The 13,889-nt window shown below is 40.4% G+C and overlaps 1 protein-coding gene across 10 annotated transcripts in view; it reads right to left on the reverse strand.

Moving 5' to 3' along the window:
• Positions 1-13,889, reverse strand: part of APBA1 (amyloid beta precursor protein binding family A member 1) — a 153,540-nt gene that overhangs the window by 63,990 nt on the left and 75,661 nt on the right. For 6 of the 10 annotated variants that reach the window (XM_075931687.1, XM_075931686.1, XM_075931688.1 and 3 more), the window contains 2 exons: positions 5,288-5,545; positions 336-1,540 (listed from right to left, as the gene is read on the reverse strand). In XM_075931687.1, coding sequence (XP_075787802.1) covers positions 336-1,487 — 1,152 coding nt within the window. In that variant the 5' untranslated portion in view covers positions 1,488-1,540; positions 5,288-5,545. The remainder of the gene's footprint in view (positions 1-335; positions 1,541-5,287; positions 5,546-13,889) is intronic. The other 4 variants (XM_075931690.1, XM_075931693.1, XM_075931692.1 and 1 more) reach the window with 1 other exon arrangement.

Genomic DNA, 13,889 nt, shown 5'->3' on the forward strand with positions numbered 1-13,889 from the left:
GTTTCTGCAAGATAGCAATCAAACCTTGCGTGGCAAATTCACCTGTGGTGTAACTCTATTGATGTCAGTGGAATTTCACGAGGGGTTAACATGGCCCACTGATAATACATAGCTCCAATGCTTCTGCATCCTTTAGAAAACAGAATTAAAATGGGTAAAGCTCTAAATATTTAACAGGAACAGATTGAGCCATACAAGCATAGTGTACTTTACCAGGAGTGAGAGAGAATGCATGCATGTGTGCATCTACATGAAAGAGACAGACATACAAATGTTGTTATGTGTTCCTCATGCCTTTACTTGTAGCAAGTAAGCCAATAGCTTTATGTACTTACATCTCCATCTAGTGGCCTCTGATCATCACAATCCCTGGTTGGGCTGATGTCCTGTCTCATCACCCAGATGGGTTCTTTTGGTTCATCTGGGGTATAAGGGGAACGAATGGTCCTTGTCTTCACTTCCTCAATAGCCTCTTTAATATCTTTAATGGCCAGAGATATTGCATCCCTTTTTTCCTTGCTGTATCTCTGCACTGACTCTCCTGAGTTGGCGGTGGGCCTGGAGCCAGTTGGGAGCTGACCGTTGCTCTCAAGTGTCCCCCTACTGGGAGTATGGGCACATTCCAAGTTCTGCTCTGCTTCTGGCATATCTTCAGCCAGCTTGTCTAGGCTCTGAGAACTCATACTCTGTTTCACCTCAGCCACAATCTGATCAATGTCTTCCTCTTGTTCATAACTGTCCATCCTTGGATAGGGAGCAAATTCTGCCTCCTTCTCGGGGCTGTCAGACTCTCCATCGGACCGTTCATCATAGTGGTGAAGGCGGGCACCCAGAGCTTCCTTGCGATAGTTGTCAGCTTCCTCCCTCTCCTGCTCGTAGAGTCGTAGACCCTCCCTGACATCCAGGTCAGGTGCATCTCCTATTTCCTCATACACATGCTCCTGCAGTCCATAGTCGGCGTAAGGCTCAGCATATTGTTCATCTTCCCCTCGATGGAAGAGCCCATGAGTGTAAACATAACCCGAGTAGGCAGCATTCATAGCTTCCTCATGTTCAATGGAATGAAAGTGTAAGTGGTTAGGGAGAGTTCGGGCATGAGTGGCCTCCGCATGCTCAGCTTCAGCATTTTCCGTATACTCTTCAGACTCAGGCCTATACTGCACTGCATAGGCACTCTCGTCCTCGTTTTCCTGGACTCGGTCTGTGTCATAGCCATACTCTGCTGTGGCTATGACATCCCCTTCAGCAGTATCAGTGTGATTGTGGAAGCCACTCTCAGTACTGGCCGACCGAGCTAGCATCCCCTCCTCCTCCTGCCCAGACTGGCCTTGGCTGCCACTGGCATGTCTCGGGTAATGAGTGGCATATTGCTGCTGCTCCTCCTCCACCTCAGAGTGCTCCAGGTCAGCCTCCACAGACTCGTTCACCTCTCCGTTTGCTGGCTCGTCATTCACCTCCCCCTGAGGTGGCCCGTCCAAATGATTCATGGCAAGGTCTGAAATGTAGGCTACTTATTCTATGGACATTTTGTCTACTGAGGCTGAAAAGAAAGAGAAAAATAAAGCTGATTATAAAGTACCATGGTGATTACAAGGTCATATGATTTGATAAATAATGTTGTGGCAACAAAAGGCATCTCCTCTTCCCCAGTTAGTGGTGTAAGTAGGGTGGTCCAGTCCGCCATTCTCATAAGATATTTATAACCAATCTCTGTGCCAGAAGACAGAGGAGAAGCAAAACATGGGACCACTAGGTAGCCCCAAATGCTGCTGCTGCAGTTCTGGAGAGCCCTGTTGTTTTAGAAGTTCCCTGAGCAGCAGGAAGAGCACAGACACTCCCCTCCCAGCCTTAAGGTAATGTAGGATGGATAATGGAATGAGAGGGGAAGAAAGTGTGGGTCTCTGGGCTGGAGTCATGTGCCCCCTCTTTAGCTGGTACAGCATATTAGTAAGAAATAAATTCTACTTGCTGTACCATCCACAGTAGACACATATATAGCCTTCTTGGCTCTAGAGTCGGTGGATGGTAATCACGTAGATGGTCTACATCAGAATCAGACACTTGAAGTGTCACTCATGAACCTAGGGGAACTGTAGAGTTTACATTTTTGTAGACATATTTTATGAGAAAGAATTTAATTTCAGATACAGCAAGGTAAAATTTAATTAATTCTAGTTATTGCCCTGTAGTTGCATTAGTGCACGTCTTCAGTATCTGAAAGCATAATCTCACTCCTCAAATGCAAAAATGGGACATTTTCTGTTTTTATTACAAGCAGCAACTAAATATATCTTTTGTGTTCTTATACACAAGCAAATTATATCATTTTTCAAGGAGTGTGTGGTGAATGGGAAGAGGAGTAGCGGTAGTTCGAACTAGGCTTCCTAGTTCGAACTACCGAGTTCGTGCCGCGTGTAGCCACGCGGCACGGGGTTCGAACGAGCGGGGATTTAAAAATGGCGGCGCCCCGCTTATGCAAATGAAGCCCGGGAAATTCAAATCCCGGGCTTCATTTGCAATTGCGGTATGCCTACATTACCCTCCTAGTTCAAACTAGCGGGGTAGTGTAGACATACCCTAGTTTACTCTTGGGACCTAGTCCTAATTGTCTTACCTGTAAGGGTTAAAAGTACAGATAGTGGGTCCTAGAGAGTCCCCAGGAATGCTAGGGAAGCATGAAGTAGGTTGGCAGGAGGCTAAGAGAGGCAACAGAAGCAGTGTGTGGGTTTTTGAATTGGAAGCAGAGACTTTTCTGTTCCTGCAGTTGTGTAACTAGAGCTGAGCTGGAAGGACATAAATTAAGCCAGAAAGCCAAGCATGGAGTATCCAGTGACACCCGTGCCAAGGGAAGGATTAAATCTTGCAACAACAGATATGTTAGAAGAACAGGGAATGTTTAGTCAGACACAATCAGGTTATTTTCTTTTATTTTTGGGTTTGTTGGACTTCTCAGTGCTGAATACCCCCTTACACTGTAACTTGTTAAACAGAATCCCAGGAATTCTCTGTGTTTCATCTTTTTTATTTTTTAGTTGCTTTGTAACATCTAGCAACCAATTAATGTTTTACCAAGTGTTTTCTCTGTTTTGTTAATAAAAACCAGCCTTTTAAGTCCACAATCTGATTCCTATGTCTTAGAGGATGAGAGGTTCTGTATGTACCTGCCTAAGAGTACAAAGCTGAACTACTAAGAGAAATTAAGTTTTCAAGCTCTCTCCAGGGGGAAGAGTTAGAGCTTGAAGGTGCACCACAGGAAGGAATTCCCAAGTGTGCCTTCCTGACATGGATTTTCAATGGGATTTTTGTATTTGGGAGGTGGTAGCCGTTAGGGGTGCAATAGTGTAACAGTTTAAACAGTTAACTGATCAGCATGAGCTTATTGGTTACTGTAATGGTTACATGCTGGCTCCTCGCTCCCAGGAAGCTGGCTGCCACTCCATGCTGCTGGCCTTCCTTGTTATTTTTGCAGATACCAACTAACACAGCTACCCCTCTGATACAAGCAGAGCCCAGCGAGTCAAAGCAAATGGAGAATGTGGCAACGTAAACAACACAAGGATTCTGCTATACTGAAGCACTTTCATCTCAGTGTATTTTCTAAAATAAGGAGTCCTCTTGATGAAGTCCATAACCACGAGGATTCTTGCCATATGAAGCAATGCATCACATTTTCATTTCACTGAATGTGTGTGTTTGGCACAAAAATAATCAAATAATTACTAGAGAGGCTGCAAATTAAAAACAAACAAATATTGCAGGGAAGGAGAGGAAGGGGGGAGCTCAGAAAGCAACCTGAGGATGGACTTCTTCCTTTCCCTGTACTGTTGGGTTTAGCGGATTCAGAAAAGTGTCATTTTCACCTCTGTCTCAGCTAGGCTGAATACTGCCAAGTGTTTTGAAATTCATCATCTTAGGAATAAGGATGTCTCAAGTATTTCAACAGTCGAACCATGTAGTCAGTACTAGAATATAATTTTATCTTGTGGTTTATTATGAATGACAAGGGAGAAAAGGTGCTGATAAGTCAGAACATTTGTACTTTGAAGATACTATAAATATAAGTCAGATGCTAATAAAAACATTTCACACATATATAATGCAGAACGTGTGTCAAATGTCATGAAACTGGTGCATGTGTCTCAAAGTGGAAACTAAAAAGATAAGGCACCCAAAAGAATAAGCCATTTGAAAAAGAATTGTGGCTCTGATCTTTGAACAAGACTTTCCAACACTGGAGTTTATGCTAGTGTAATGCCTGAGCAAATGTAGCATGTTGACTTCAGACTCCAATGCATGTTACTTCTACTTTAAAGAATAAAGTTTAATCTTTAGTTATAACATGAAAGCTATCTGTTAAATAACAATTTATAAAGAAATCATTTGAGATGTGGTTGAGCAGATGAAAATACCCACACACACAAATAACCCTATTTCTTCTAAAAGGATCTTAAAACACTGCAAAAAAATACAATTCAACTTCTCAATGGAAATATTAAAACATGCAGGAGTATTAGTCAAAAGTACATGGGCAAGAATCCTCCAGTGGCAAAGGAATGTGTTTTCCATGTATGATTTCTAGGAATCTAGGGTAGAAAAATCATTATAAAACACAGAGAATTAGATCCACATTAGTCAAGAAACTTGAAATTGATAATGGTCATCTTTTGGTCTTAACCCTGGATACAAAATAACTATAAAGCAACTGCTTAGTAGTACTTAAAGTATCACCTCAAGTTTTAACCAGGACTGTCAATCACAGTTATCACCCATGATTAACTAAAAAATTAATCACAATTAAAACAGTTAATTGTGATTAATTGTAGTCAATCACATTAAACAATTAAATACCAAATTTAATGTATTGCATATTTTGAATGTTTTCTGTATTTTAAAATATATTTATATCAATTGTGACAATTCAAAGTGTACAGTGCTTGCTTTATATTATTTTTATTACAACAATTTGCACTCTAAACATGATAAACAAAAGGAATGGTATTTCGAATTCATGTCATACAAATACGGTAGGGCAACATCTTTATCATGAACATGCACCTTACAAATATAGATATTTTTTTGTTATATACTGCAGAGCTCACAGCACATGTAACTGTATAACCGCTAGGATTTTTAGCAGTTATATGGTTGCCTTTTAAAATGATTTTTTACATCCCTACTTTTAATACCTGAGAGAGACAAGGTATGGTGCATGCTTTCAGAAGTCTTAAAAAAGCAACACTCCGATGTGGAAAATATAGAATCTTAACCATGAAAAAAGGAAATAAACCTTCTGCTGGTGGCATCTGATTCCAATGATGAGAATGAACATGCTCTGGTCCGCACTGCTTCAGACTGTTATTGAGAACAATCCATCATCAGCACGGACCTATGTCCTCTGGAATGGTGGTTGAAGCATCAAGAGTCATATGAATCTTCAGGGCATTTGGCATATAAATATCTTGTGATGCTGGCAACAAGAGCACCCTCAAACTCCTGTTCTCATTTTCAGGTGACTTTATAAGCAGGAAGCAGGCAGCATGATCTCCTGCAAATGTAAACAAACTTGTTTGTCTGAGGAATTGGCTGAACAAGAAGTAGGACTGAGTAGACTTTGAAGTTTTACACAATTTTATTTTTAATGCAGAGCTTTTTATATAATTTTACATTTGCAAATTCAACTTCCATGACAAGGAGATTGCACTACATTATTTTCAAATGGGGGAACTAAAAAATACTATTGTTTCCTGTGACAGGGTACAGTCACAGAAGATCCCTTGGGGCTGCTTCCCAGTGTGCTGATAAAGCCACTTACACTCGCCTCCTTGCCCTTTGGGGCTTCTCACCATCCCATCCTGCTGGGCCAGATCTCCTGGTCTCCCCCAGCCAAGGCACAGGGCTGAGATCACCTCCCACCCCCAAAGAGCAATACAGACACGAAATCACTTCAGCTACTAGGAGAATGCAGTTTCGGGCACAGCATCCAGGAAATCAACCCCCAAATGGGATCAGAACCCCAAATAAACCATCCAGGCAAGCCCCCTGTAACAATGAAAGAATGATGGCTCCCCCAGGTAACAATTGTTTACACTGGGCTTGTAATAAAAGTAATTTTATTAAGTACAAACAGTAGGATTTAAGTGGCTGCCAGTGAAAACAGAGCGAAGTAAATTACAAATTTAAAATAAAAGAAAATACATAGCTAGTTCTAACAGACTAAGGCATATTGCTAACTTACCCTAAATCTATTCTTATTTCCGGCAAAAATCTCCAAGCCAGGGAAGATCTTTTTCTCCCTGGGGTTTCTGGCTCCCTTAGGGCATTTCACGCCAACCAAAGATGTCAACTGATAACTTTACAGTTTAAATAGACTTTCTTTTGGGTGAGAATTCTTTGTTTCTACATCCTCCCCCTTCCATGGGAAATTATTTGGTTAGATCCTACCAGTTGGGGTGATCATGTGTCTTCCTAAGACCAACCACTACTTAAAGGACAAAGGAGGCTGTTTACATGGTCATCAAGTTGATCACCCAGACATTGAGGTGTCCAAGCATTGGAAGCCGCCTTGATGGCTTTCATTTGCACGTGTAAAATGATCAACCATTCCCTACCCCGTAACTCTAACTTTGCAGACAAAAAGCTTCAGGGGGTAGCTGAGTTAGTCTGTACAGGATAAATAAATTCCAGTCATTTGAAGAAGTGGGCTGTGCCCACAAAAGCTCATGATACCATCTATATGTTTTGTGAGTCTATAAAGTGCTACCAGACCATTTGTTAATTTACATATAAGAGTGACTCATACCAAAATAAGCTATACAGATCCAGGAGACTGAGACATTACAATTGATAGATTACATGACATATTGTATCCAAAGCATCTTCGAGTTACGCATATTTGTATCCATAAGACAATTTCATAAAGCTTGGGGGGGGGGGGGGGGGGTCCATCATACTTTTGGTTTTCACATTCAAATATTTGTAATAAAATAAATATAAACTGAGCACTGTAAACTTTGTACTCTAAGCTGTATCCAAATCAATATATTTGAAAATGTAGAAAACATACACAAACATTTAAATATATGGTATTCTATTATTGTTTAACAGCGTGATTAATTGTGATTACTTTTTAGATCATTTGACAGCCCTATTTTAACCTAATTCTGCTTCCACTGAGTCAATGGTACATCTGTCACTTATTTCAATGGGAACAGAGTAAGACCAACACTAAGAGCTTTTGAAACCACCACCTTAATCTGTAGATTTTTGAAGCGCTTTAATAAATGGCTCCACAAAGTTGCTCACTAGGTGTGTGCAGCAAAGTTGCTTTAGTGTGCAGCAAAAGGATCCACAGGGAGAGTTAGAGCATGACAGGCTTACATCTCAGTTTGCTGCACATTAACTATTAGACAACACAGGCCACCAAACAATATCCCATAATTGTCTTACATTTTAAATACACACAGTCCAAAACAATTTCAGCATGTTGGCATACAGCTGACAGATTCACTGCCAGCTGCAGCTGTAAGAAACAGAGCTTATTTTAAAAATACAAAATATCATTTGAAATGACAGGGCATTTTAAGGCCTCAAAATTTCACTTTTGTAAAATGGAAGTTTTTGAAGTGAAGCTTATGAAACTGTTTTGATATGAAAAAAATCAATCTTCAGAATAAAATTTCACATATTACAATCTTGAACGTTTTCCATTTTCATTCAAAACCAGCCCCTTTTGCACTGAAAAACCCATAACATCCATGAGGCATTTATTGGTTTTGATTGTTTACAAAATCACCTCAGTTTTCCCCAATTAAAAAGAAATATGGACACCAAAAATATACAACTTTTTAAAAATTCACCATGACTAATTCAAAAATTTTAAACTGACAAAAAACAGTAGTTTGGAAGTACCATTTTCAAAAACTTAAATTAAGTTACTTTGGAGCTCAAGTCCTACTGGCTTTGAATGAGAGTTAGCTCAGACATGTAGGCCCTTTTGAAAATGTTACCCTAGGACAGGTCTTCAGCTCAGTACTTTATTTGAGCCAACACAGAAGAGTCAAAACCATTTTCACATTGGGTGGCTAGAGGGCATAGTGAATAATCAGATTTCTGCTGCCAGCAACAAGTTTCTCCCCATGCAGATACAAGCCTTTCTGATTGTTCTCATCAGGTTCCCACAAGAAAAAAAATTCACCTCCATACACCCACTGTAAGTGAAATGCCACAGTGCTACATGATGGCAGAAAAGAGAAGCAACAGAAATCCCTCAGTCCTGGGGAATAAAGACATGCTACACTTCAGAAAAATGCTGCATTCTCACACTAATTACCCTGAAGAGCAGCTGTGCTCTAATAATCAGACACATATGGGAAAACGCTTTCTAAGCACTCCTGGCTCTGCACTCAAGCCCTGATGGATGGATTTGTCTCCATAATAGAGAAAGCAGAATTTGATTGATGGTGCTATTGGTTTCTCATTGAAGGTTAAGCTATGTTCTCAACTGTAAAAAGAAAATAGTAACAAATAAATCTCTATACATTTTTAAAGAATTTGGATGCTTCATAGAGATATCAAGAGAATCTGGAACTCCAGTTCACCTCTCTGCAATTTTAGATCAAAAACTTTAAAAACCCATTGATACACATAACACTAAAAGGCATGCTGTCATCTCAATGAAAGATAATGCCAATTGACATGTTAATGATAGCAACACATGCACCAAGAAAAGAACAAAACCCAAATATCAGGTAAAAATAATCCTTCAATGTCTGCATTTTTAATCCTTTCTTCCGTTGCACACACGAACAAGTGGCACATGCTCTATACCAAACATGGCTTTCCTTAAATTCAACATTACTTTTATGAGAGTTCTCAGTTTAATATTTTTAATAGCCCTTTTTCACTCGTTTAAAGCTACATTGAATCTGCCCATACATCCTCCCCCTCAGGATATTTATTGATTAAATGTAATCAGGAATTTATTCACCCTCATGTACTCTCCCAATACGAATTATTAGAAGATTTACCCAGTGTTTCTCAGGTCCTTAACTCAATTTTCATAGAATCATATACTCATAGAATTCTAGAACTGGGAAGGACCTCGAGAGATTATCAAGTCCAGTCCTCTGCCCTCATGGCAGGACCAAGCACAGTGTAGATCAGAGGTTCCCAACCTGGGGTACGTGTTCCCCCAGGGGGTACGAGAAGCTTGTCAAAGGGTACAGGGAATATTTGGTAAATAACTAGATTATCCTAATTGAAATATTCCAAAAGTAGTAGTGTTAGTGAAAAAAGTAGTGAATTCAGGAGTCTAGAATTTATTTCCTTTCATATTGAATAGGGGGTACGGGAAGGTTTACTAAAAGCCAAGGGTGTACGGGGACTGAAAAAGGTTGGGAACCCCTGGTTTAGATCATCCTTGATGGCTATCTGTCTAACCTGCTCTTAAATATCTTGAGAGATGGAGATTCTACAATCTCCCTAGGCAATTTATTCCAGTGGTTAACCACTATGACAGTTAGGGTTGCCAGGTGTCCGGTATTGTATCAGAGAGTCCGGTATTTGAGCGCTCTGTCCGGTAAAAAAAAATAATCAGAAAATACCGGACATGTGCACTGGACGGAAGCCTGGCATGGGTGGGGGAGCGGCTGGACCCTGCAATCCCAGCATCATTGACTATGTCAGGTAGCCTATTTTACAAGCCTCTGCCGACAGAGGCATGTATTATAGACATACCCCAAGAGACCTATTTCTTAGTGTGTCTGATTATGCACAGGAGAAGTAGTTTAATGCACTAGCCTGGTTGAGTGTGTAAGTAAGTAGGATTTTGATATTCCTAAGTTTAACTCCTTTTAGTGTATTTATCCATACCTACATATCACATTATCAGGGGAAGAACCAGGATGAGCAGGGATGCTAGATCTCAGGAAGGAGGTAAAATCGCATAGATGCCCAGGGAATCTTGCAAAACAGCTGCCTGCTTTCTGCTAGGTTCCAGCATTATCATCAGTCCTTCACTTTCAAGGAGCAACAAAATGAATCTATTTCCACAAAACCCAGATATTTTGAAAAAAGCATCAGTGCTTTCAACAAATTAGATTTATATTATATTGCGCCTTTTTGGAGCAATGGAAGTTTCACTTACATAATTAGGTGGATTTTTTTTAACCACCCATTAATTTTTTTAACCAGAAAGGTAGCTATTTAAAAAAATGTCAGTGTGTTTTATCACCTCTAGAGAACACAAAATATTTGTTTAGCCGGCCTATTCCTTCAATGGGCTTTTTTCTTCTTTCCTTTCCTTTTTAAAAGGGATATCCACTGTATTTTTCACCAAAATGAAGGTAATTCACTGGCTGAGAATTGTATAGCATCTGCAGTGACTCCTTTGATGGAATTTCTAATGAGTTTTCCCCTTACTGTTGGTCAACCTCTTTCTCTCTTCTCAACTGACAACCTATTTAGAAAAGCTGATTACTTTCTCTTTGTGTGACAAGTAAATAAGATGATAAAAGGGATCACTTCCCAAAGATATCTTAAGTAAGCCTGTGGAAATACACCATTCACCATGCATAAAATATGGCTACCTAGAAATACCACAATAATAATTCCATTTTAAAAACAGCTTGAGAACACTGAGGCTATGTCTACACTACAGCCTTTTTCCGGCAGAGAGTAGGCTAATGAAGCGCTCATTAGCATTTGTCTCTTCATAGATCTGGAGGGATATAGAATCTTGTGCAAAAGGTTTTTTTGCGCAAAACAGATCCGACTACACTGCTTGTTTTTGCACAAAAATCATCTGGAGAGAATATGCAAATGACAGCGTGACAAATGCTAATGAGCTCTTCATTAGCCTACTCTTTGCTGGCAAAAGGCTGCAGTGTAGACGTAGCCTGAGGTTGCCCAGTTACACACCTAAAAGTCAGGAATTGGTAGAGTAAAAAGGTTGCACATGCAAAATTGAAGTTGCTGTGCATGTCAAGTTTCCCATAAGAGTTGGTGGGGAGCCTGGGGCCATGGAACATGTTAAAACCAGAACATACATTTCTCTACATTGTAGAAAACCTAAAGTAGGGCACAAAGTTTTCTGTGCTAACCAGTGTTCAGCTTCAATGGCTCCCATCCCAAATCCACTAGCTTCCTTCAATTCCTGGGGCTCAATCTCCTCTTCTAGCTGTTTCACTGGCTTCTCTTCTGCACCTGGGTAGATGCAGAGCTAAAACCATTCCCTCCCCAATGATGAGAAGGAAAACTTTACCATGTTACTGCCATCAACTGCTGCAGAATGCAAGTTTTAATTAGAAAAATGAAAAAAAAAATCTATGGACTTTGGCATAATGAAAAATAAATGGGAAAGAACAGGAAAAGGAGAAATAGGGGCAGGAAGAGAGAAAACACACATGAAAACAAGGCATGGTGAGATGTACCAAGATCAATTATGGGAAACAAAAAAGGAAAAAGTGGACGAGAGTCAGGAAAGGGAAGAAAAAAATCGGGGAGGGGGAGAGGAGAAGTAAAAGAGATGCAGTAAGTAGGGATGTTAAAAAGCATGTACCGGCTCTAGCCTGCCATGCTGTTCCAGGGAAGATGGCTGCAGCCTCTGTATCATTGACTTCAATGGGACCAGGTTTTCGCTTCATAACTTAACCCCACAGGAAAAGAGACACACAGGAGAAGGAGAGATAGAGAAAGACAAACACATACACACTACACAATTGAATACACAGAAAGGAGACAAAATTTGGCAGCGGACTAGCCAAAAAGATATGGATGAATAACCATTCAATTAGCGAACCACTTGAATAGATCCATATAGACCTAAATTGGTTCATGTAAGACAAAAAGCACAGCAAAATCTGGCAGTTCCCACAGGAAGACAAGCTGGCATCTGAGCCTAGTTAATGACTGGTAATTTCCAAATAGATAATATGGTACACACTGTATTATTAGCTACTGAGATCAGGGGTGGGGAACCTAAGGCCTGGGGACTGGATGCAGTCCCCAGCTTGCAGGGATCTGGTCCCTGAGGCTCGGGGCTCCCGATGATGGGTGGCTTTTTTTGGTTTTTAACTTGTGTGCAGCCCCCAAATGATTTTGCTGTAGGTCAGTGGCCCCAACCCAAAAAAAAGGTTCCCCCACCACTCATGTAGATCAATATGCGGTAAGAAATTGAAGCATATTGGTTGAACTGAATTGGGAGCGAATTGGACTATCTGTAACATACATGTAAATGTTCCAACATAAATGGCACTTAAAATTCCATTTTCCTACTCATTCTATTTTAGTTGTTACCAGGGTATAAAACTCTGTGGTGGGAGAGGTTATTTCCAGAGATAAGATTTAGCAACAGAGTACCTATAGAGAGAATGTCACACCCTATCCCTTAATTAAAGGGAATTTAAATTGAATTCCAGGCTTCAAATTTAAAAATGACTGGTTAGATCTACTCTAAAGTCTTGTTTTGTTTGTTATAATGCACATTCAAATGAAAACAGGATGAGTCACACATCCCTGCTCTATAGTTCAGAAATACCAGGATTACATCTGCAGTGGATAATGCAGTTCCTGTGTTCATGTTTTTACCAACTGGCATTTTTTACAATCTGTGTTTTGAGTTTTACACAATTGCTGTTACTTCAGCCTTCATGCTGATCTGTGTGACAGTCCAAACTTACCCTTGTTCTTACAGTTCAAAAGTATGCTCATAAATGCATCTACTGTAGCAGATAATCTGCTGCAATTATGTAGCTACAGTTTAGAAAATACTGGTTTGTTTGAGCAATTTCTCTGTACCTTTGCAAACAGCAAGCAAAACACCATGAGAAAGAAGGGAAAGATACATTTCAAAATGCCTGAATTTAATGTAACAGCTAATTTGAAAGACAGACTGTTCAGTGCCTGTACAGTTCAAACCTCGCCTCTTTTTATATGTACTTAGAGCAGGTGCAAGGAACCAGACTGGCAATTCTGAAATCATTTTACTGCTTGTAAGCCTCTGAGCAAAGATAAGCAGTTAAAGGAAATGCCCAAAACAGGCAATGCTGGTGCAAGAGTGCCAGCTCTGAGTACAGTAGTTGATAAAACTGTACTGTACACCATGCCTCTGCTTTTTCAGCAATAAGGTTTCAGGTGAAAGTGAGAGACAGAAGCTGCATTTTCTGGTGGGTGGGTGGGTGGGTGTGTGTGTTTTTCTTCTTAGAAAATTAGACTGTCTCTGACAACAGCTGCAGAACATTTCAAATAAGCTCCCTCTGCCCAGCCAAATGGACAGTAGTCACCAACTTTAATGCCATTTAAGACACCCTCAAGGGATTGTTCTCCTTCTAAAAACTCTCTCCTGCTAAATGGAAAGGAAACAAGAGATGTTGTTAAAATGAAAGCCTTACCTGAGCAGTAACTGTTAATGTTATAAAGAAAACAGTATGAAGCTGAATTTAATTGAGGTGTTCAGTAACAGCTATGCTCTGTACTTTAGAACAAAGGAAATAAAGGACAATAAGAGAGGATTTCAAGGTTGGAGGAGACTAGAGAAAATAGAAAGAGGAAGGGGAATAGTGAGTTTTGTATAAACTCTTACCTCTCTATAACTCCAATGCTCAGATGGCTAATCCATCCCTAGGAGAGGGTCAAGATCAGAGGTAAAAAGTGGGTCGGTACAGTGTACTGGTAGGACCCGACCCCCAGGATTGGCCCGTATACAGCTGATATTAAAGCTCTACTAAAGCGGCACTTTAATGTCACTCCCTTCTTTGCTCCCCTCCCTGATGGCCCTGTCAGTAGGGTCGGAATCCAGCAGCACTGGGGGTGAGTAAAAGGGGCAGCTGCCCCAGGGCAAGTGATTTAAAAGGGCCTGGGGCTCCTGGCTATTACTGCCATAACCCTGGGAT

The sequence above is a fragment of the Pelodiscus sinensis genome, chromosome 6 (assembly GCF_049634645.1).
Source record: "Pelodiscus sinensis isolate JC-2024 chromosome 6, ASM4963464v1, whole genome shotgun sequence".
Classification (NCBI taxonomy): domain Eukaryota; kingdom Metazoa; phylum Chordata; order Testudines; family Trionychidae; genus Pelodiscus; species Pelodiscus sinensis.